At 46.5% G+C, this 21890-nt stretch overlaps 1 gene segment (V, D, J or C); it reads left to right on the forward strand.

The window, feature by feature from the left end:
- Positions 1-16698, forward strand: part of LOC118833711 — a 105416-nt gene extending 88718 nt beyond the window's left edge. The window contains 1 exon segment of the C gene segment in view: positions 16270-16698. Within this exon segment, the coding sequence occupies positions 16270-16589 (320 nt within the window).
- The last annotated feature ends 5192 nt before the right edge of the window (positions 16699-21890 follow it).

A 21890-nucleotide genomic window follows, 5' to 3' on the forward strand; every position in this document is an offset into this window, starting at 1 on the left:
GACCAAGGTACAGTGTTCCAACTGTGGGTCATCAGAATAATATGAGCTCAGAATGCTCTACCACTGGTCAAGCACAAATAGTCCATGTGAACATTTGGGTGGATTCTCTAAATTTCCACAAACTGCTTGAGCTGCTTCAATTCTGCTTTGCTCGTAGAGCACAGCACCTTCTCTGAAGAGGGCATACCATGCTGGTGGTCCTGTGCCAGTGTCTTCCATGTCACATAATCAATTCCAAAGTTCTTCAGTGAGACCTTGAGAATGCTCACTCACTGTGGGAGTGCTTGGCCTGTGTGAGTTCTCCATAAAATAGTCTTTTTGGTGAGCCCACATTTTGCATTTGAACAACATGGCCAGCCCATTGGAGTTGCACTCTCTGAAGAAGACTTTGAATATTTGGCAGTTTAGTTCAAGAAAGGACTTCAGTAGAGGAGGAGCCAAGATGGTTGCTGGAAAACAGGGAATCGCTTAAGCTCTCCCCCAAATCCCTCCAAACACTTGTGAAAATGACTCTAAACAAATTCTAGAGCTACAGAACCCACAAAATAACAGAGGGAAACAAGTCTCCAGCCCAAGATGGCCTGGATGGTCACTGGGAAGGGTCTATTGCACTTTGCTGGAAGCAGAGTGCAGCCCAGTGTGGGCCTCTCTAGGACAGACCAGGCCAGGAGTAGATTGGGTGGAGGAGGCCTCGGGGCCATGAATCACTGAGCTGTGGCAGTCACCAGACTTCTCAACCCACAAACACCAAAGATAACTAAGCAGGTAAGTGGGAAAACTCCTGGACCTGGGTGAGAGAAGTGCACAGTTGGCCCCAGCCTCGGGGATGGTGGGTGGCAGCAGAAGGAAGCTCCAGCAGCTGCTTCCAGAGCTCCTGGCCCACACGGGAGGAAACAAGCAGCTGATCAGAGCAGGAGTGCAGGGAGCCCTTTGCTGGTGCAGAAGCAGGGTTCTCTTGCTTTGTCTTGCTTGGATCTGGGTCTCAGTCCTGGTTGGCGGTTCTTGGGGGAGGAGGAGTGCTGGTGTGGCAGAGCTCGAGGTGACTGTGGAGTAAAAGTAGCTCTGAAAATAGCAGCTCAAAACCCCTGAAGCTTGGGACAAAGCACTCTCCACTCTGAAAGCAGTCATACCCTGACAAAAAGTTCAAAAGTCAAGTAATTGTCTGGGAAGATGAGCAAGCAGCATAAAAGGACTCAGACCATAGAATCTTTTTTGGTGACAAAGAAGATCAAAACATACAGCCAGAAGAAGTCAACAAAGTCAAAGATCCTATATCAAAGCCTCCAAGGAAAATATGAAATGGGATCAGGCCATGGAAGAGCTCAAAAAGGATTTGGAAAAGCAAGTGAGAGAAGTAGTGGAAAAATTGGAAAGAGAAATGAGAGTGGTGCAAGAAAATCATGAAAAACAAGTCAACGACTTGCTAAAGGAGACCCAAAAAAATAATTAACAAAATAACACCTTAAAAAATAGACTAACTCAAATGGCAAAAGAGTTCCAAAAAGCCAATAAGGAGAAGAATGCCTTAAAAGGCAGAATTAGCCAAATGGAAATGGAGGTCCAAAAGACCATTGAAGAAAATACTACCTTAAAAATTAGAATGGATCAAGTGGAAGCTAGTGACTTTATGAGAAATCAAGATATTATAAGACAGAACCAAAGGAATGAAAAAATGGAAGACAATGTGAAATATCTCATTGGAAAAACCACTGACCTAGAAAATAGATCCAGGAGAGATAATTTAAAAATTGTTGGACTACCTGAGAGCCATGATCAAAAAAAGAGCCCAGACATCATCTTTCAAGAAATTATCAAGGAAAACTGCTCTAATATTCTAGAACCAGAGGGTAAAATAAAAATTGAAAGAAAGGACCTCAGTGTCTGGTACCTTATCCTGCCAGATGATCTTCAAAATCTTCCTAAGACAATTGAAATGGAAGTGATTCAGTTTCCTGGCATGGTGCTAGTAAACTGTCCAGGTTTCACAGGCATAAAACAATGAGGTCAGCACAACAGCTCTATAGACCTTCAATCTAGTAGTCAGTCTAATACTTTCTGTCTCCCATTTGTTCCTTCGGTGTTTCCCAAACACTGAGCTAGCTCTGACAATGCATGGATCAACCTCATTATCAATGTGTACATCCCTGGAAAGTATACTGCCAAGGTTAATGAACTCCTCCACAGCATTCAAAACCTCTCCATTTGCTGTAACTGATAGTTCTACATATGGATGGTGAGGTGCTGGTTGATGAAGCATTTATGTTTTCTTGGTGTTAATTGTTAGGCCAAAATTAGCACAAGCAGCAGAGAATCAATCCACACTTCATTGCATCTCAGCTTCAGAGGACGAATTGAGTGCACAATCATCTGCAAACAGAAAATTGTGCACTAGCACTCCCTCTACTTTGGTCTTGGCTTGTAGCCTTTTCAAATGAAGAATTTACCCTCAGTGTGGTAGCTGACCTTGATGCCACGTTCATCCTCATTGAAAAAATGATGCTAAAAAGCATGGGAGCGAGAACACAGCCTTGTTTCACTCCATTGGCGACCGGGATAGCACAAGGGTAATGTCCGTTATCCAAAACCTGGGCAAGAATGCCCTCATGAAATTGATATGCTGATGAACTTCTCCGGGCAAACCAATTTTGACATAATTTTCCATAGTCCTTTATGACTGACAGTATCAAAGGCCTTGGTCAGATTTACAAATATTGTATACTGGCATTTCTCCTGGAGTTGTTGGGCAGCAAATACCATATCAACTGTTCCTCAGCCTTTTCTGAAACCACACTGGCTCTCAAGTAGATGGCCATCTTCCAGGTGAAGAATCAGTCTATTAAGGAAGACTGGCAAGAATCTAAGAGAGAGGACCCCACCCCATGACTATCACAGGACAATCTACTTCTTTTACCTTTATAGAGATGGACAATGGAGGCATCCTTGAACTCCTGGATAACTTCCTCTTGTTATACAACCTGGAAAATGTCAGTCAGCTTTTGTATGAGCAATGCACCCCCTACCTTGTAAACCTCAGCTGGAATAGAATCAGTGCTTTGCCACACAAAAGGAGCCTAATGGCATTCAAAGCCTGTTCTTTAGTTGGAGCTTCGGCAGGGGAGAGATTGATTGATGATGGTCTGTTGAGACCACTGTGGAAGTGTTCAGCCTATCTCTCTAGAATCATTCTTATCATTAATCAACATGGCTCCATCAGCACTGAGTAGTTGAGATGCACCATGGGTCTTTGGCCCATAAATAGCCTTCAGGATATCATAAAAGTGCTTTGGATTATTATATCAGCATAAAACGGAAGTTCATCTGCCTTCTTACTGAGCCAAGAATCCTGCATCTCTCTAAGCTTTGCTTGTACTTTACTTTTGCTGGAATTAAATACTGCCTTCTTAGAAATAGATAAACTATCCTACTGGTAAACCCTGTGGCGTTCTTGTTTTTCATTTAACAGTTTCTGAATTTCCCCATCATTTTCATCAAACCAGTTTTGTTCTTGCCTAGATGAGCAAAAACAATGCTATACAACAAATCTCTGAAAGCTACCCACTTCTTTTCTACTGTTGGAAATTGTGTGTTGGCTCAACCTTCCCTCCCTCCAACAAATTGTTCCTGCTCAGAGAAGAACTCTAATTTGTTGACATTAATTCTTCTGGTAGTCATTTTGCCTTGGGGATGCCGCTTTTGTTGAATGGGAATATTTAGCTTAGAGAGAATAAGTCTACCATCGGACCAGCACTCTGTGCCACACATTGTCTTCATCACTCTCACATTCTGTCTGTCTGTTCTTCTTACAATCACATAGTTTATTAAATGCCAATGTTTGCTGAGAGGGTGCATCCACAAAGTTTAATTGCATTTAGGTAAACAGAAGACAGTGTTGTTGATGAGATGGTCATGAGATGCACAAGTCTTCAGTAGCAAGTGACCATTGGTGTTGCTGTTTCCAACTCCATTCTTCCCTAGGACTCCCTACCAAGTCTGGTAGTCTGAGCCTACTCTAGCATTAAAGTTACCCAAAATTATAAGCTTGTCCTCTTTTGGCACATTGATGATAAGGGTCTCCAGGTCTTCATAAAATTTTTCTTTGACCTCCTCAGGCTTCATCATGGTGGGAGGATAGGCAGTGGTGATGGTGGCATGATGTTTTATTGCAAGTGGCAATCACATTGTCATGAATCTGTCATTCATTCCTTTTGGTAGACACACAAGCTTGTTGACTAGATTAGTTTTGATTGCAAAACCTACACCACCTTCACAGTGCTCCCCTTCCCTGTGGCCACTCCAGAAAAACATGTGTACAGCTCTGACTTCAGTAAACTGGCCTTCATTTGCCAGCCTTGTGTAGTAGGAGGGCAGAGTTTATAATTTCAAAGAGAATCATATATATGTCTGAAAGGTTCAGAACCACCAGATATAAGAAACTCTCAAAGTAGGAGGCAGAAGAATCAAAGCATATATTTAGGCTCCACAGTAACCAACCCATGAACCAGCATCCCCATGTTGATATATTGATCAAAAGCTTCCAGGCCCAATAAGTACACCTCACAAGAGTAACCAGGAGGCCACAGAGAAGCGTGATGGTGTGAAGCAAAATCATATACATGCTTCCCCTCTATGGTAAAAAGATTACCCACTGGCCTCAAGTCCTTGTTCAGCTTCCTCCCGTAGGTCAGCTCTGCTACCGGCAGCTCCTGCTTCAGCTTCAGCTGTGGCTGTAGCTATAGCAGCCTCTGGCTCCAACAGAAGCTGTTTTTAACCATCCGGCTTCTGCGGGGGTGTAAGGTCCGCCAGGGAAAGCACAGGTTCTTTCAATCTGCTTAAGCAAGGTGAAGGGGTTGACCGGGAAAGCACAGGTTCTTTTGATCAGCTTAAGCAAGGGAAACAAGGTGAAGGGGCCGACAAGCTTACTCCAGTCCAGCATACAAACAGCATTCAGTTAGTTCAGGGGAAAAAGCCAGACTAGTCAAGGGCACTTGTTGACTAAGTGCTAAGGAGCCCATTTTTGGTTACCATCACACCTTGTTTCACTCAGGGCTGCTATTTGGATGCGATACCTGCTGAATTCTCTTGCAATAAGAGCTGTTCATCTTTCGGGTCTACTGGATCTTGTGTTGTCTATAAGTGTGCACACATTCCATGTGCCTGTGGGGAGTAGAATTGTCTCTGCAGATGTTTTTGTACTCTCCTTTGTATTTCGACCACAGAGTGAGATTCCCTGCCTGTTGTGGTAATTGGCCATGGGCATGGATAAACAGACAATTTTTAGGGCACCTTTTCCAGCCCATTCCTCCCACCAGGAGGTGAGCAGTGTGATCCTTAAAAGGCTGCTCAGACACCCAAGGGCTGCCAAATCCCACTGCTTCTTTCAGTGAGAAATGACCCTATGGCCTGGGCTACCTGTGAGCAGGATTGTGACTACGGCTTCCAGTGTATCCACACCTGCTGCTTTGTCACTTACCTGTCACCACAGGACTTTGAGATAGGTAAAATGGTAAAATGCTATGAGTGATGTCTTTTGATTCGTGTGTAAATTGGATTTAGGTAAGGCAGAGTTACACCAAGTTGTCAGCCTCACTCTCTCTTTCTAGAGTCATCACATTCCAGCAGCAGGACAGAATCAAGGTGACCAGTGATGGCTCAAGATGCAGTGGACAACCTTGATGTCTTCAGTGTCTAACCAAGTGTTATAGCAAGCACCCTAGCTTTAATCTGTTTTTCTAGGAAAGACTGTCAAAAAGGGCTTAACAATTTCACTTTTAATTACATTCACTAGTTTAGGGGAAAAGTCAGCACCCTGAACATCAGAGAAAATACAAGCAGAGAAATTAGCATAAAGATCAACAGACAGAGCTCTTAACTGCCTGATCAAAGCAATATACTTTACATACATCACCAGATCAAGACAGCCGGTACATCTGAGCAATTGGAGGGTTCTGAACATATGGCTACTCAGAGTCTCGACCAGGAAATCAAAACATCCTTCTCATAAGTGAACCCCTGTTTCAACAACATAGCTAGCAGCTGCTGTGAGGCCGTAAAACCAACAACCAGCTCACAGAACACTGCAAGCTCAGGTTCTTTTGATCTGCTTTACTAAAGAAAGCAACGTTAAGGTGTTGACAATCCAGCATGCAAATATCATTCACTTAGGTCAGGGGAAAAGCCATCACCCTGAACTTCAGAGCAAATACAAACAAATTACAAACATCAACAGACAGACCTTGTCTGATTCAAGTCCCAATGCATAGGTACCAGAGTTTAACAAAGTTCCAACATCCAGGTTTATGAGCTGAAGGGCTCTTAGCTACAGCTGCCCGGAGTCTCCACATCAGTGTGCCACCAAGAGTGAGAGCCCTAAACAAAATAGCTCCATCTTCCCTTTTTATACAGTTTCAGATGTCATCAAATGTCATCTGAACAACCAGAACTTAGGCTCCTTTGATTGGCTCAAGTGTTAGCACCTCCCTTCATTGGCCCCACCTGGAGCCCCACTTTAGTTACCAATTCACACCCACACAGGCTTAGCACCTAACAGATAGGGGTTTGGGCCTGGGGCTTAGCACCTAGTAAGACTCAGTCAAAGACACTGAATTAATCAAAAGAAACAAGGGCCAAACTCTTCAAGGATCCCCAATACACTCCACTCCTTTCCAGGTTCCTTGGCCTAACAAAAATCTAAATTAAATAGCCATGGATCCTGGAACAAATAGAACCATTATACATTGTGATCCAATCAAGCAGGAAACTAAAACATATCATTCACAACAAAGCAAACCATAACATTTAGTGTCATTCCCAAATACTTGTTTACAATGCAAACATGATCCATCCCTAGGTCCCATCAAGTTAATCTCTTCAATCAATCATTCCCAAAATATTTGTTTACAATTCAAATGTCTACCCCTAGGTCAAAGCAAGTTAATCTCTTTAGCTAATACAGTGTCCAAATAAAGTACTTCTTCAGCATCACACTGCCATTGCAGGTTTTTCCCCAGTACCCAAAGGCATGGGCATGCTTTAGTTAGTAAAGCCCTAAAGCAAACAAACAAACAAATAGAGTTCTATTGGGGATATCTCCTCTCCAAACTGCAGTTGCAGGCATCCACTTGACACCCAAAGTCCCAATTCAAAGAAAAAGTCCAAACAAAGTTCTGTTGGGGGACTGTTCTCCCTGTGCTGTTCCAGTCCCTGGTTCCAAGTCCTGAGGGGCGGCTAGGCAATAAAGGCAACAGGATGGGGTCCCTGGGGGTCGAAGGCACTTCCCATGTTATGCCCTGCCCCCCCTTTCAGTTTCTCCATCTTGCCCCAGCTCACTCTACTGTTTGTACTCCCATCTCCACAGAAATGATCCTGCCTCAGCTTGTCCCACTGTTTGTGTCCCCATCTCCACGGAAATCTAATTGTGTTCTTTCTCTTTAAATACTTTTTCTCTTCCTTTACTCAGGGCTGTTCGATTTGAGTAACTACTCTGAACAGTCGCATGCTTCAATAAATCCACATCTAAATTTATATCCGGGTCTCGCTCGCCTTTTTTCGGCACAACATTTTCAACACTCCACCATAAACAAATCTATCCCTCCCTCCAGGGTCCCAAACAGGCCCTGGGGGAGGCAGCACAGAGATACACTTAGCTCCTTGCTGCAAAGTTTCCATCTTGCCCCAGGGCTGAATTCCAAGCTCCTGGGTTCCAACTCGGGCTGGCTGAGCCTGGCTTCTGCCTGGCCTCTCCTGGCTTCGGCCACTGCCAGCTTTTTCTCTCTCCTCACCAGCTGCTCCCACCAAATCTGCATGAAGGCCATTTTCTGTTCTTTCTCTGAAGTCTGTAGAAAGGCTCTTCTCTGCTCCTGTTTCAAAACTCCAAATACAATATAGTCTCAAAACATTCACCCTTTCAGCACAGTCCTCTGGGGCCAGGCTTATCAAGCTAATCCCTCGGAAGGAGGGATTATCTTCCAGGGGCCCTGCTCTGAGCTCCTGGGAAACCACTAGCCTGTTTTCCTTCAGGCCTTTGTCATTCCTGGGGCCCCACAGAACCATAGCCACCCCAAGTACAAAGAGCAATCTAAAAACTGGGAAACATTCAGCCACCCAGTACCCCAAAACGCCATACTTTCCTTTTAAAATGCAGATCCTGCCGACTACGCCATTTGTTTCAGCAATCCAGCTAATAGCTGCTGTGGGGCTTTAAAACCAACAACAACCACCTCACAGAATGCTGCAAGCCCAGGTTCTTTTGATCTGCTTTACTAAGGAAAGCAACGTTAAGGGGTTGACAATCTTACTTTAATCCAGCATACAAATATCATTCACCTAGTTCAGGGGGAAAAGGCAGAACCCAGAACTTCAGAGCAAATACAAACAAATTACAAACATTGTTATGCCCTACCCTTCTTTTCAGTTTCTCCATCTTGCCCCAGCTCACTCTACTGTTTGTGTCCCCATCTCCACAGAAATGATCTTGCCTCAGCTTGTCCCACTGTTTGTGTCCCCATCTCCACGGAAATCTAATTGTGTTCTTTCCCTTTAAATACTCTTTCTCTCCCTTTGCTCAAGGCTGTTCGATTTGAGTAATTACTCCGAGCAGTCGCGCACTTCAATAAATTCACATCTAAATTTATATCCGCATCTCACTCGCTTTTTTTCAGCACAACAACATCAACTGACATACCTTGTCTGATTCAAATCCCAATGCATAGGTACCAGAGTTTAACAAAGTCCCAACATCCAGGTTTATGAGCTGAAGGGCTCTTAGCTACAGCTGCCCGGAGTCTCCACATCAGTGTGCCACCAAGAGTGAGAGCCCTAAACAAAATAGCTCCATCTTCCCTTTTTATACAGTTTCAGACGTCATCAAATGTCATCTGAACAACCAGAACTTAGGCTCCTTTGATTGGCTCAAGTGTTAGCACCTCCCTTCATTGGCCTCACCTGGAGCCCCACCTTAGTTACCAATTCACACCCACACAGGCTTAGCACCTAACAGATAGGGGTTTGGGCCTGGGGCTTAGCACCTAGTAAGACTCAATCAAAGACACTGAATTAATCAAAGGAAACAAGGGCCAAATTCTTCAAGGATCCCCAATACAACCCCCCAAAGCAAAATACCAACTCAAAGTATATATACACTTGTCAGAGCCAGAAGGCATCACAACCCTCATGGCTCAGAGCCTAATCAACTTAGGACCAAAAGGTGTGAAAGCCTTCCTACAAGCAAGCCTTCACTAATCAAGCTTCCCTAATGGGCAGGGAAGATCTTCAGATCCCATTAATATTATACCAAGCTTTAAGTGCTCCACAGCACCTGCTTCAGCTGCCTTCATGGCCTTCGGAACAAATTCTTCACATCCACCCATTCCACCAGGGGAAGTATTCACATGGTTGGGCTAGACACCCCCCAATTCACCAATAAATTTGATATCCCTTGGTTACCCTGAACCTGGTTTAGTCCATCTGCTGAAATGTGTGTCATGCTACAGCTTCTTGTAGACACAGGTGAGAGTTAGTTGGAACAGGTGGACACCAAAGGTAGAAAGCAGCTGTGAAAAGGGCTCAGCAACCCTCAAACCAAAGGTTCTAGTCTTCCCTGAACACAGATTGATCAGAAATAGGCCATATGAACATTTGGTGCGGCAATATCTCTAAATCTGTGCATCTCATATTTCTTTGGACCTACTGTCTTTGGTACTTATTATTTGAGTGGAAAAGTTAATTAATATCTCCAGGCATTAGTTACTTGATCTATAAAATAAAGTAGTGGAACTCAATGGTCTTAGAGGCCCTTTGTAGCTCTAAATCTGTGGTCCTATGAAAAAACTGAGAAGGAAATCTATTGGACAGTTGGGGTAGGTCCAAAGGTCACACAGATCTCAGCAGACACTAGTAGAAAAGCAGAGGAATTGAGAGAGGGAACTATGCCTTGGAGAGATGTACTGAGGCTCTGTTGAGCTCAGGCATGAGGAAAAGGCTGGGGAAAGGACAAAGGATGGTCATGAAGAACAGTAGCCTGGCTTTTAGAACAGTCTCAGGAAATACCGAGTACGGTCCAAATGAAGCATCCATGCTGTCCAGGGGAGGAGTAACCAGGTGAGACTGGAGAGCAGGAGCCCTGTATGGGCAGGGGAAGACTCAGAGAATATAAAGACAAAATCTTAGTATGTCCTAAAGAACAATAGGTGAGACAGGGAGGGAATCTTGGATTCATGGCATCATCTGTAATCCCCAACACCTTTGTTTGATTGATTGCCTCCTCCAAAGAGACTCCTCAGCATCAGACAACATTGTATTGGAAAGCAGTCAAGGTCAAGAGAGGAAGAGGAGAAGGGTGGGGAAGGAAGGGAGGGGGGCACACACCAGAAAAGTCCAGGTTCCCTGGGGTCAGGAAGGATTAGAAATGGAAAAAACTCTCAGTACAAGAAGGAGCATTGAATAGGATTATAAGTATGAATATTAATGTGTCTCTACTCTGTGTAACACTGACTTTTTCCCCTATCTCTACCACACTACCAGGTCATCCGACATTGTCCCCCATCATCAGTATATCTGATAAGTGGCTTTTATCTGAGACCCCTGGAGGTGGTTTGGACCAAAGATGGCTCCCCCATATCCCAGGGTGTAGAGAGCCCCAGGACAATACGTGAACCCAGTGGATACAAATACTTAGGCTACAGCTATTTCTTACTCTCCACTGATGAGTGCAAATCAGGCAGCACCTATGCCTGCAGAGTCACCCATGAGGGCAAGGTCATCCAGAAGGAGGTATCCTACCTCCAGGACACTTAGAATCTCACATCCCTCCTCAACCCCTCCCTCTATCCCCACACATGGGCATCTCCAGCTCATCCATCCCTCTCCCCTGCCTTCAATAAAGATCTTGTCTTTTCTCATTCAATTGCCTCTCCTGTCTTATGTGTCTGACATTCCTTCCCCTTGATGGTGGCTCACAACATTTGGCCCCTGACAACACCCATACCAAAAAGCCAGCACAGGCCAAGCTTCCAGCTGGATAGGAGATGAAAGTCAATGGTCCCAGAGTCCACAATCTGCAGTGACCCAAGGTAGGGAGGGAAACAAGAGATGACAGTGGAGATCCAGAGAGTAGCCCCACATCTAGGGAATGGGAGAGAGGGATCAGAGTGGAACCCAGGACTGAGACAGCTCAGCTTCAGCCACTGGGATGGACAAGCTCCCTCCCATCCTGACAACCCCAGAGCCCTAGAGGACTAGACACAACCATCCTCTTCCTGACACATCAGAGGACAGGGAACACTGGCTCCATAATGAGACGATGGGGGCTCACATGGACCCATGTGTCCTTACCACCTGGAGACCTTAGCCAAGTCACAGCCTCCCCCAGAAGCACTTATCTCATCTGTAAAGAGGGCAATGTGGATGAGGGAGTTTCTCAGTTCCCTTCCAGCTCTATGTCTGGACCTGGAGTCAGGAAGCCTTGAGTTCAAGTCCAGCTTCAGACACTTACCAGCTGTGGGACCTTGAGCAAGTCACTTAACATCCACCTCCTGCATTTTACTGAAAAGTTAAATAGATACAATCATAGTTGTTGTGAGGATCTAATGAGATATTCCTTCTCAACTGCTTAGCACAGAGCCTGGCACACAGCAAGCACTCGAGAAATGTTAGCTATTATCATCATCATTATCAGTATCACCATCATTACAAAGCCAAGAGATAAGACTCTGAAGACACAGAGCCCTGCACTTAGTGACCAAAGGCTTGCATCAGACACTGGCTCTGACACTGAATTAGCCATGTCACCTTGGCCTGAGCCCAGCCTCTCCTTGGGACTCAGTTTCCTCAACTGTATAAATGACAAGCTGGACCAGAAGATGCCCAAGGACCCTTCTAGGTCTATATCCTGTGGTAATAATAATGAGGATTGTGTTATTCCAGATCTTTCCCTCCCTCTGAGGAAGGAAATCCCCAAGTGGACATTCCCTTCTCAGGCTAGAAGTCACCACATCTCTCAACCACAGCCTTGCTTGGGACACTGAAAGGTTCCTGACTGGCCCATGGTCACAACTAGGCTGTGTGCCAGGGAGGGTTTTAACTTAGGTTTTCTTGATTCCAAGAGTGACCCTCAGGCATACAGGGAGGGACCTCAGGGTGACAAGAGTAGAATGAGGTTAGATATGCCTAGGGACTGGAGGTTTACATGACACAATCCAATCAACTCCTCCTCCATCATGCCCTTCTCCTTTTGCCTTCAATCTTGCCCAAAATAAGGGTCTTTTCCAATGAATCCTATCTTCTCATTATCTGGCCAAAGTATTTCAGCTTCAGCTTCAGTAATACCTTCCAAAGAACAGACAGAATTCATTTCTTTATGTATTGGCTGATTGGATCTTCTTGCCATCCAAGAGACTCTCAGAGGTCTTCTTCAACACTGTCATTTAGAACTACAATTCTACAGCACTCAGCTTCCCTTACAGTCTGACTTTTACAGCCATACCTAGTTACTGGAAAAACCATAGCTTTGACCATCCAAACCTTAGGCCCTAAGATGATAGCTCTGCTGTCCAGATTCCCCATAACTCTTCTTCAAAGGAGCAAACATCTTTTAATTTCATTTCTGCAGTCACCATTTACAGTGACCTTTAACCCCAACAATATAAAATCTAACACTGCTTCCATTTCTTCTCCCTCCATTTACCAGCAAGTGATGGGACCAGCTGCCATGACCTTACTTTTGATGTCAAGCTTTAAGCCAGCCTTTACACTCCTCTTTCACTCTCATCAAGAGGTTTCTTCATCCTTCTTCACTTTCTGCCATCAGACTGGTATCATCTGCATGTCTGGCATTGCTGAGATTTCTCCTGGCAACCTTAATTCTGGCTTTTGAGTCCTCCAGCCTGGCATTTCACATGACATGCTCTGCCTGTAACTTGAATGAATAAGGTGACAACATACAGCCATCTTGTACTCCTTTTCCATCTTCAACCAATGAGTTGTTCCACGTTCAGTTCTAATTCTTGCTTCCTGACCCACAGGCAGCTTCCTCAGGAGAAAAGTAAGATGATCTGCTACTCCCATCTCTGTGAGGATTTGCCACATTTGCCACATTTTATTGTGATCCACACAGTCTTTACTGCTGTCAATGAAGAAGTAAACGTTTTTCTGAAACTCTCTTGCTTTCTCCATAATCCGGCAAATGTTGGCAATTCGGCCTCTAGTTCCTCTGATGCTTTGAAAACCAGCCTGCTCTTCTGGTCATTCTTGGTTCAGGTGTGACTGAAGCCTAGCTGGCAGAATCTTCAGCATGACCTTGCTGGCCTATGAAATGAGCTCAGTCAATCAGTAATTTGAACATTCTTTGGCATTGCCCTTCTTTACCATGAAGGTGTAAAGGGATCTTGCCAAACCAGTCTACATTGTAGAGTTTTCCCAGTTTGTTGGTGTAGTGAGTGCAGCCCTTTAACGGTGTCATCATTTAGGGTTTTCACTAGCTCAGCTGGAATCCCATGTCCTCCTTTGGAGACCCACTTGACTGCATCTCTAGGATGTCTGGCTCTAAAGCAGTGACTGCACCATGATGGTTACTGGTGATGTTAAGGGCTCTCTCATATACTTCCTCTGGATCTTCTTCCCAGCTCTCCCTAATGTCTTCTGCTGCTGCTAAGTCCCCACCATCTTTGTCTTTTATCTTGCCCTTTCCTTGTCTGCACAACAGGCATTAGAATCCTCAGGTGTCCTAACTGCCAGGGCTGTTGGGAGGGAAGAGCTTTGCAGGCAATGAACACATGCTCCTTCCTGCCAAGTGTTTGGTGAATGCTTAGCACAGTGTCTGGCACATAGTAGGCACTTCATAAATGGTGAGTGATTTATTGCTATATTGATTGATGAGGGGTGAATATTGAGGGTGTGTTGCTGGCCATGGCTCACACACAATAGGGGCATGGGGATTCAAACCTCTGACTGGTTCTTTATTTCCATCTAGGATGGCCACCCTAGGGGGTGAAAAAGTCCTCTAATATAAAAGCTAATCCCATACCAAATCTTCAGGACAAGTAGACGGCTTTCCCTGACCCACTTAAGCAGCCCTTACCACTCACCCTGCCTTCCCTACCCTAATGACCACAGGAAAGAGTGGAGCCAGGGATTGCTCTATCTTGAGGTGGTGCTGGGGGGAACAAGGCCCAATTCAAGTCCCACTTCACCTGAGAAATCTGGAAAAGCCTGGATCTGGATCAGGGACTCAATCCCACCAATGAGCCCAGAAGATATGACCCCACCCGGTTGGAGATAGGGAAAGGAAGAAGAGTTTGGAAAAGGAGATAAATCCAAACCCATGGGCCTCTGGACTTTAGTATCCTCTACCTACAGGCCTCCACACCATGTCTGTCAGTCTCCTGGAAACATGGGTTCCAAGAGCTGGCAGCAAGAATTCAGTGGTACATGTTCAGTGCTTTGAGATCCTTAGGGGCCAGGCTGTGGGGGCTGATCTAGGAAAAGACCCTAAAAATCCCAGTTCTACATGAGGCGCTCCTTACTAATGCCTCATGGGATTCCTGGACAAGACCCTGGCATAGGAACTCATATCCACCCAGATAACAGATTTTCTCTCAGCTCATAATGGTTGGGGCAAATGTTCACAGTGATGGGAATTGGGGGACAGCTGCCGAGCTCTCTGGTGAAGGGGAAGGGGCCTCTGGTCTGTGGTGAACAGGTGGAGGGGCCAGTGTTTCTGTCTCACAGCTGCACAGAGGGAAGGGGCGGAGGTGGCTCTGAAACAGTTCACTGGGAGGTTTTTGTGTGGGTCTATATCACAGTGTTTGGTGTTCGGAGGAGGAACACACGTGACTGTCCTCGGTGAGTCATCCTTTTTTCTCTCCCTTTCTGGGATACTGGGAATGCTGAGAAAATTTCTCCTGATCTGCTCTGCTTGGCCATGGCTCCTAACTGGGGTCATACTTGCCAGCTCCTCCTATAGATTCACCCTCTCCCCAGGTTCCTGACCTCTCTGAGATAGCATTGTCCTCAGGGGCTGGAACAGTCTGTAAAAATAGCCTGGACTCTTTCCAAACCTAGCTCTGTCTCCCTCCACTCTTTGGGTTCAATGAACAACCTTTAGGATTGGGGACAGCCAAGATTTCAGGACTGGACTGAGCTGAAGGGACCCCTAGGCAGGGCATAGGGAGGCCTGGAGGATGAGGGTCAAACCTGAGCTTTCTCCAGGGAATTGTTAGTTCATTGAGGAGAATGTGGGAGGGAGCATAGAGGTCTGCTGGTCAGAAGGGCCACCTCATCTACTGAAGCCAAGGCAGGGCCCTTCAGGGGACAAAGGGAGGGGTCATCCCTGGCAACCTGGGGTGGGGCAGAAGACAAGGGATCTGGCCACACAGGAGAGTAGGTATGGAGTACCGGAGGACACGGATAAGGACAAAGGCAGAGGGAGGGGGCATTATCCTGGAAGGGGTGGGCATGATTAAGACAGAGAGAAGCTACACCAGAGACTTCCCAGGACACAAGGACTCATACCAACTGGCCAAGCCTAGATCCCCAGAACACACAGACTTCCTCAGAGCAGACCAGCTGATCCTCACTGACTGTCTCCACAATCCCCCAAGAGACACTGACTCCCCAGGACTCAGGCCCTCATTGCCAAAGCCAAACGTTCTGCTCGGGGCAGACAGGCAGACCTTCCCATCCCCCAAGACAGGAAGCAGAAAGGCAGTGGGGGGGTGGTAGGGCAGGGCATCAAGGAGTGTCCTGGGAATCCATCCGAATGCCCAGCAGGATATTCTAGCTTCTTCTCTGACAATTTTAAGGGGAAGCTTGAGCAGAACCAGGAGAAGGTCAGGCCTGGAAGGTGACTTTAGAGATCAGTTTGAATCATCTGACCAGCAGATGAAGAAGTAGAAGGCCAGAGATGACAAAGGCTGAGCACACGGTGCGCAGAAATTCAGGCCAAAGTCAGCACAAGAACCCAGAGAAGCAGAGAAGACAAGAGCAGTTCTGGGGGTTTCAATTTGAGCCCTACTTCTTACTCTGTGTCTGACCTTTGGCAGTTCACTTCCACTCTCTGGGACTCAGTTTCCTCATCTGTACAGTGCATGTAGCAGTAGGAGAAAAGAGCTTCGCAAACGAAACTCTCTGACACCCTGATGAAGGGCTCCCTCCTTCAAACCAAGGCTCTGGTAACATCTCACCTGGACACACAGGTCTGGGCAAGGATGTCCCTGAGGCTCTAACCCTTGGCTGTTTGTCATCTAACCTCTCCACCTCTTTCAACACTCCTTACAGGACAGCCCAAGGCAAGACCCACCGTTAATGTCTTTGCTCCATCCCAAGAGGAACTAGACACCAAAAAGGCCACCCTCGTGTGTCTGATCAGTGGCTTCTACCCAGGCACCGTGGATGTGGCCTGGACCAAGAATGGCTCCCCCGTGTCCCAGGGCGTGGACACGACACAGCCGTCCCGCCAGAGTGACAACAAGTACTCAGCCAGCAGCTACCTCTCACTCTCCTCTGACCAGTGGCTGTCAGGTGACCTCTTCACCTGCAAGGTCACTCATGAGGACAGTGTCATCCAGAAGGAGCTCTCCCCAAGCCAGTGCACTTAGATGCCCACATCCCTCTTGCTCCCATCTCTCCATCCCCACACATGGGCTTCCCCAGCTCACCCTTCCCCCTCCCCTGCTTTCAATAAAAATCTTGACTTTTCTCATTCAATGGCTTCTCCTGACTTCTGTGTCTGATGTCCCCTCCCCTTCATGGTGGCTTCCAACATGAGGCCCCTGACAACCCTCGGGCCAGAAAGCCAGAACAGGCCAAGTCCCTGGCTGGATGAGAGGTGAAAGCTCAGGTCCAGACACCATGTTGCCTTCTTCCCAGACCCTTTCTCTCCCTTCTGGGACCTGAAGAGAACCTAAAACAGGTTTTATTCACAGGGCTGGCTCTCTGCGATGAAGGAAGAGGAGGAAGAGGGGAAATATAGCTTCAGTGGATGCAACACTGGGCCTCAAGTCAGGAGGACCTGAGTTCAAATCCACCTTTACACACTTCCTAGTTGTGCCCCCTTAAGTCCGAAAAAGTCCCTTTTTCTCCTTCAGCCTCACTTTTCCTACCTGTGAAATGGGGAGAATGACAGCACCCACTTCCCTGCATTCTTGGGAGTAAAAAAAAATAGATAACATCTAAAAAGCATTATGCAAACATAAAGTGTTACACAAAGGCCAGCTGTTTTGGGATTGATTTTGGTTGTTATTCATAGCCCTTACCTCCCAGGGCTGTTGGGAAGATTAAATGAGAGAGCCAATGTAGAACTGTTTTGCAAATGTCAATGACTTACAGAAATCCCATCTGCGTGGAGGATAGATTTCAGGGGGATGACATGGAGGCAGGGGGACCCATGAGAAGGCCATTGCCATGAGCCAGACCTGGGCTGCTGGAGGAGTCACCCAGGGAGTCAATGGAAGAATGGAAAAAAAACAGGCCAATGTGAGGGATGCTGTGAAGGCACAGAGGACAAGATTTGCAGGGGGGCGAATAGGTGGGGAGACTGACAGTGAGGAGGAGGGGAAGATGGGCAGGCTGTGAACCTGTTAACAGGATTTTTACAGAGCCAGTCTCTAAGCTGAGAAGGCTCAGAGTCCCACAAAGCAGGCCTAGAGGCTGAGTGCCAACAATCAAGTACTTTAATTAAGCAGTTTGAGAGGGAAGAGTGTTCTCTTAGCTGAAGCAAAAGCACAGGTTATAGACTTAAATCACAAGGCTGGAAGGAGGTGGGAAGGTGGATAACAGACAATCATTTAGTGGTTTCCCATGAGAAACCCACGAGCCCACCAATGCAACACTTCTGGGATCAAGTCTTGGGGGTCATGACCACCTCCCCTACAAGACAGAACCAGGGTTCTCTGATTAAACAGGATCTACAATCTTTGATTTCCCTCACTTAAGGTCCAGTGATTGGGAGCTTTGTCAGAGTTGTGATTAATCAGTTTAAGCTGCACTGTGAGGCAGCTTGGAGAAAACTGAATTATTAATATATTGATTACACATATCAGGTTAATTCCTATGAAAATTATAATTCCCTCCTCATTCTCTCCTTTTGGCCAAAAAAGTCAGAACGACCCTTGAAGGCCCATGGGAACATTCATTTGAAACATGATTTTGAAAAATTTCCGGATTACACAAATGATCTATAAAAGAAAAAAGAGGGACATAGTTATCATAGGACAGGGGGAAAACTCCCTTAATTCTGTTTCATTCCAGGCATGAGTCACATCCCACAGCCAATCATGTAGCTACACACTGTTAAGGCAAGGCCCAGGATTAACCAGGTGGGAATTTTCCTCTTCCAGAAAGGAAAAAGCACAATGGGAAATAAAGGCAGGAGGATCCCATCTAGGCTGTGTACTAAGCCATCCTCACAACCTTCCCTGGCTCAGAATCCACCTTAGCCATCCTCAGACTGCCCCACATGCCACTCTCTATTATTGCCTTGGTGACAACTCAGACAACTATTCCTGAAATCTAAGTTCAAAAAAAAAATTACAGGCCCAAGGACTTTTACTTTAAATAGCTAAATTTTCCATAATCACAACTTGAAATCACAGCTTAAAGAGGTAAGTACAAAATAAAAATGACAGAAAACACCTGCTCCTTCCATGACCATTAAGAGATTGAGGGGACAACAGCAAGGAGAAAAAACTACAACTCCTGGGAAAATTCTATGGACTGTTGTAATGGTATCATCAGTGAACAGCCAGAAAAGGATGCTGGGATCACAAAGAGCCAATGTGGCAGCCCCAAGGACCTCAGGAGAAAAAGCCACTGTCCTTCTAGGGGCAGGAGTACTGAATGGGGAGGTCAGGGTTAACATGGGGAGCTCTGGCCCTCCTCCCCCAAGGCCAGGCCCTCTCAGGATTCTCCCGGGCCCTGAAGAGGTTGGAGGGTCACTTTTCTCTGCCACTGACTTTGAGCCACCATTTCAGGGGCCTACTGATTAGCACCCCACTTCCATTTAACAACGTATTAATTTTTGCTTTCAAGCTCTACCTAGAAACAAACACATAGACATTTTCTCGAGGCCCTGATGGGGGAGAGGGGTGATGGGAAGTGGGGTTCACCATTTCGCTCAGTTCCTTCATGGCTTTAGGCCCACCATGTTAAAGTACAAAACCAGCACCGTCCTGAATTCCACCATTCTAGCTTCACTGGACACAGGCTCTCAATACACTGATGCTGAGCTGGCAACATCCCCTCTGGATTCATGGACTCTTGAATCCCTATGACTTGGCTGCTGGGTCACATCCACGAGCCCACTCCCTGACTCCACTTCTTTTCTTAGAACCATGCATCATTGGGATGGGGGAACACAAGGTGGCACCCAGGCCGTCCCCTCCCCCTGCATCATGTTACCGAAAGGATCCTTCACCTCAAACACTGACATGAGCAAAGCAGCCAGGATAGATTCATCAGGACAGCTTAAGGTCACCAACAGTCCTGGCTCCACAACCAGTGGGAAAGGGCTGCTCCCAAGCACACGATAGGTCAATGCAGAATGTCCATGCCTGCCCCAGTCCTCCATTGTACTCCCATTGGAAGGAGAAGGCCGTGTAAGCTAAAACAGAGGACCAGGTCGCCGTATAAGCCAAAACAGAGGACCAGGTCTCACCCTCTGCTCCAACCCGTCCTCCACTCACCTGGCAAACCTATTTCATTATAGGTATTGTTAACTAAACCAGAACTGGCCCCTAACCTCTGGGTGGCCAGGCCACACAAAGCATGCTAGCGACAGGAGAATCATGACTCGAACAAAAGTTGAAGTAACTTCAGAGAGAGGAAAATGACCCCTGAAGGCTGCAGCTTACACTCCTAAGAAGGAGGGTTTATCTGGCTAGGAAAAGGCAGAGTTTATCTACAGAATGGGTTGCAACATGACGTAATCATTTTTAGGTCTTGAGTGACTGTCCCCATGGAAGGCCCACAGGTGCCATTCCTGGGGCCTGTGGGAACAGCTCTTAAATTGATTATCTCAAGTCTTGCGGTGATGATTCCTCTGTGGGGTACAGAACCAGAGGTTTGTGATAGGAAGGGCACTACACGGGGAACAGGGATTGTGAGTAGATCAGAGATATGATGCATGTTGGCTCTCACATCCCCAGGAAATAGGGGGAGATAAATCATAAATCCTTCAGTGAACACCTGGTCCTGGTCACAGCAAGACAATCTGCCAAAGGGCGAGATCATCCAGAGCACAAGGGATTGTTGTCATGCCAACCTCAGGGTACAGCTAGCTTGCTGGGCCTTAGCTCTGGAAAACAGAGCCTCTCCAAAATATTTTGACATCATCAACTTATGAATCTCTTGTATCCCACCCTGCAGCAAGAGCTCCTTCTGTGTAGGAACGGATGTCCCTCTTTCTTTGCATCCCCAGTGCCTAGCACAGAACCAGGCACATAGCACGTCTAATAACTGCGTATTGTTCATTGATTGACTCATCTTAGAAAAACATTTGACAAAATCTCTCCCTCTATTCTTGTGGCCAAGGTGAAGAGATGTGGGCTAGGCAGCAGTATAGGTCAGTGCATTTGAAAGTGGGGGAATGAACAGATACACACAATAGCCAATAACAAGTTGATATTAACTTGGAAAGTGCGCTTCAGGCCCATGCCCCAGTAGCTCCAGCTTTGGCTAAAGATAAAGATGAGAAACTCATAGAGGTTGCAAGACACAAAAGTGGCACAGGAAGAAATCGACTGAATGCCAGACCTAGGATGCTAAATGATGTCACAGATCTAGAACATTGAACCAAGCCCAAGAGATGGAATTTCGTAGAGGTAAATACAAAATCTTAAACCTGGAGGGGAGGGGGGAGGTTGACAGGTAGAAAAGAGCAGTTTAGTGGGGGAAAAGACTCAGTTGAAGGAAAGTAAGGTCCATACGAGTCAACAGTGCAATGTGAGAACCAAGAAAGCTCATACAATCTTGGGCTTCCAGGAGTAGGGATATTTTGTTCTCACTGCACTCTGACCTCATCAGATACCCCTGGAAGGACCCTATACAGTTCTGGGCACCACAGGGTAAGAAAGACACTGCTAAGCTGGACAGTGTCCAGAGCAGGGCAGCCAGCATAGAGGATTGAATTCATGTCATTGGAGAATCAGCTGGAGGACCTGGGGATACTTAGCCTAGAAAAGACAAGACTCGGGGCACAGAGCTGGATTCAAGCATCTGAAGGACCATCATGAGTGATACGGATTAGTCTTGTTCTGTTTGGTCCCACAGGGCACAAGCAGGAACCAAGGGACTAGGTTGCAAAGGGAAGATGCCAGCTCCTAATGATGAGAGCTGTCCAAAAGCTGAATGGACTGCCTCAGTAGGGAGTGAGCTCCCCCTCACTAGGCAGTCTCCAAGCACAGACATCAGGACCACTTGTTGGGGATAGTGTTGGGGCAGTGCTTCTCATTCAGGTATGGGGTTGACTAGATGGTCTTGGAGGACTCTGTCGCTCAGCCCTGACTGTGATTTCAGGATTCCAGGGACTCTCTGAAGACTATGAAGCAGCTGGGAAAAGGTCAAGGATGGAGAGAGGGGACCATTTGGTTGGGAGGCTCTTTGTGTTACCTTCACCAGAAAGGATTAGTTAGCAGGCTAAGCACCAGAAATTAGTTCCCTCAGAGGAGGGAACTAAGCAGGCCTGGCAAGGCTTTGGGCACTTGATCTGGGTTTTCAAGGACCAGCCCAACATGGATAAACAGAACACAAAGAGAAGAGAAGTTGTGTGGAAGAAATGCCTTGGACAGAGGTACTTCTGAGAGTCAGCTATGAGATCAGCCTGCTTGAGGAGGTGGGGAGTGGTGGGAGCCAGGAGGAGGGAGAAAAAGCTTCAAAAGAAGGAGCTCATCCAGTGGGAACAG

The sequence above is a fragment of the Trichosurus vulpecula genome, chromosome 1 (genome assembly GCF_011100635.1).
Source record: "Trichosurus vulpecula isolate mTriVul1 chromosome 1, mTriVul1.pri, whole genome shotgun sequence".
NCBI classification, from domain to species: domain Eukaryota; kingdom Metazoa; phylum Chordata; class Mammalia; order Diprotodontia; family Phalangeridae; genus Trichosurus; species Trichosurus vulpecula.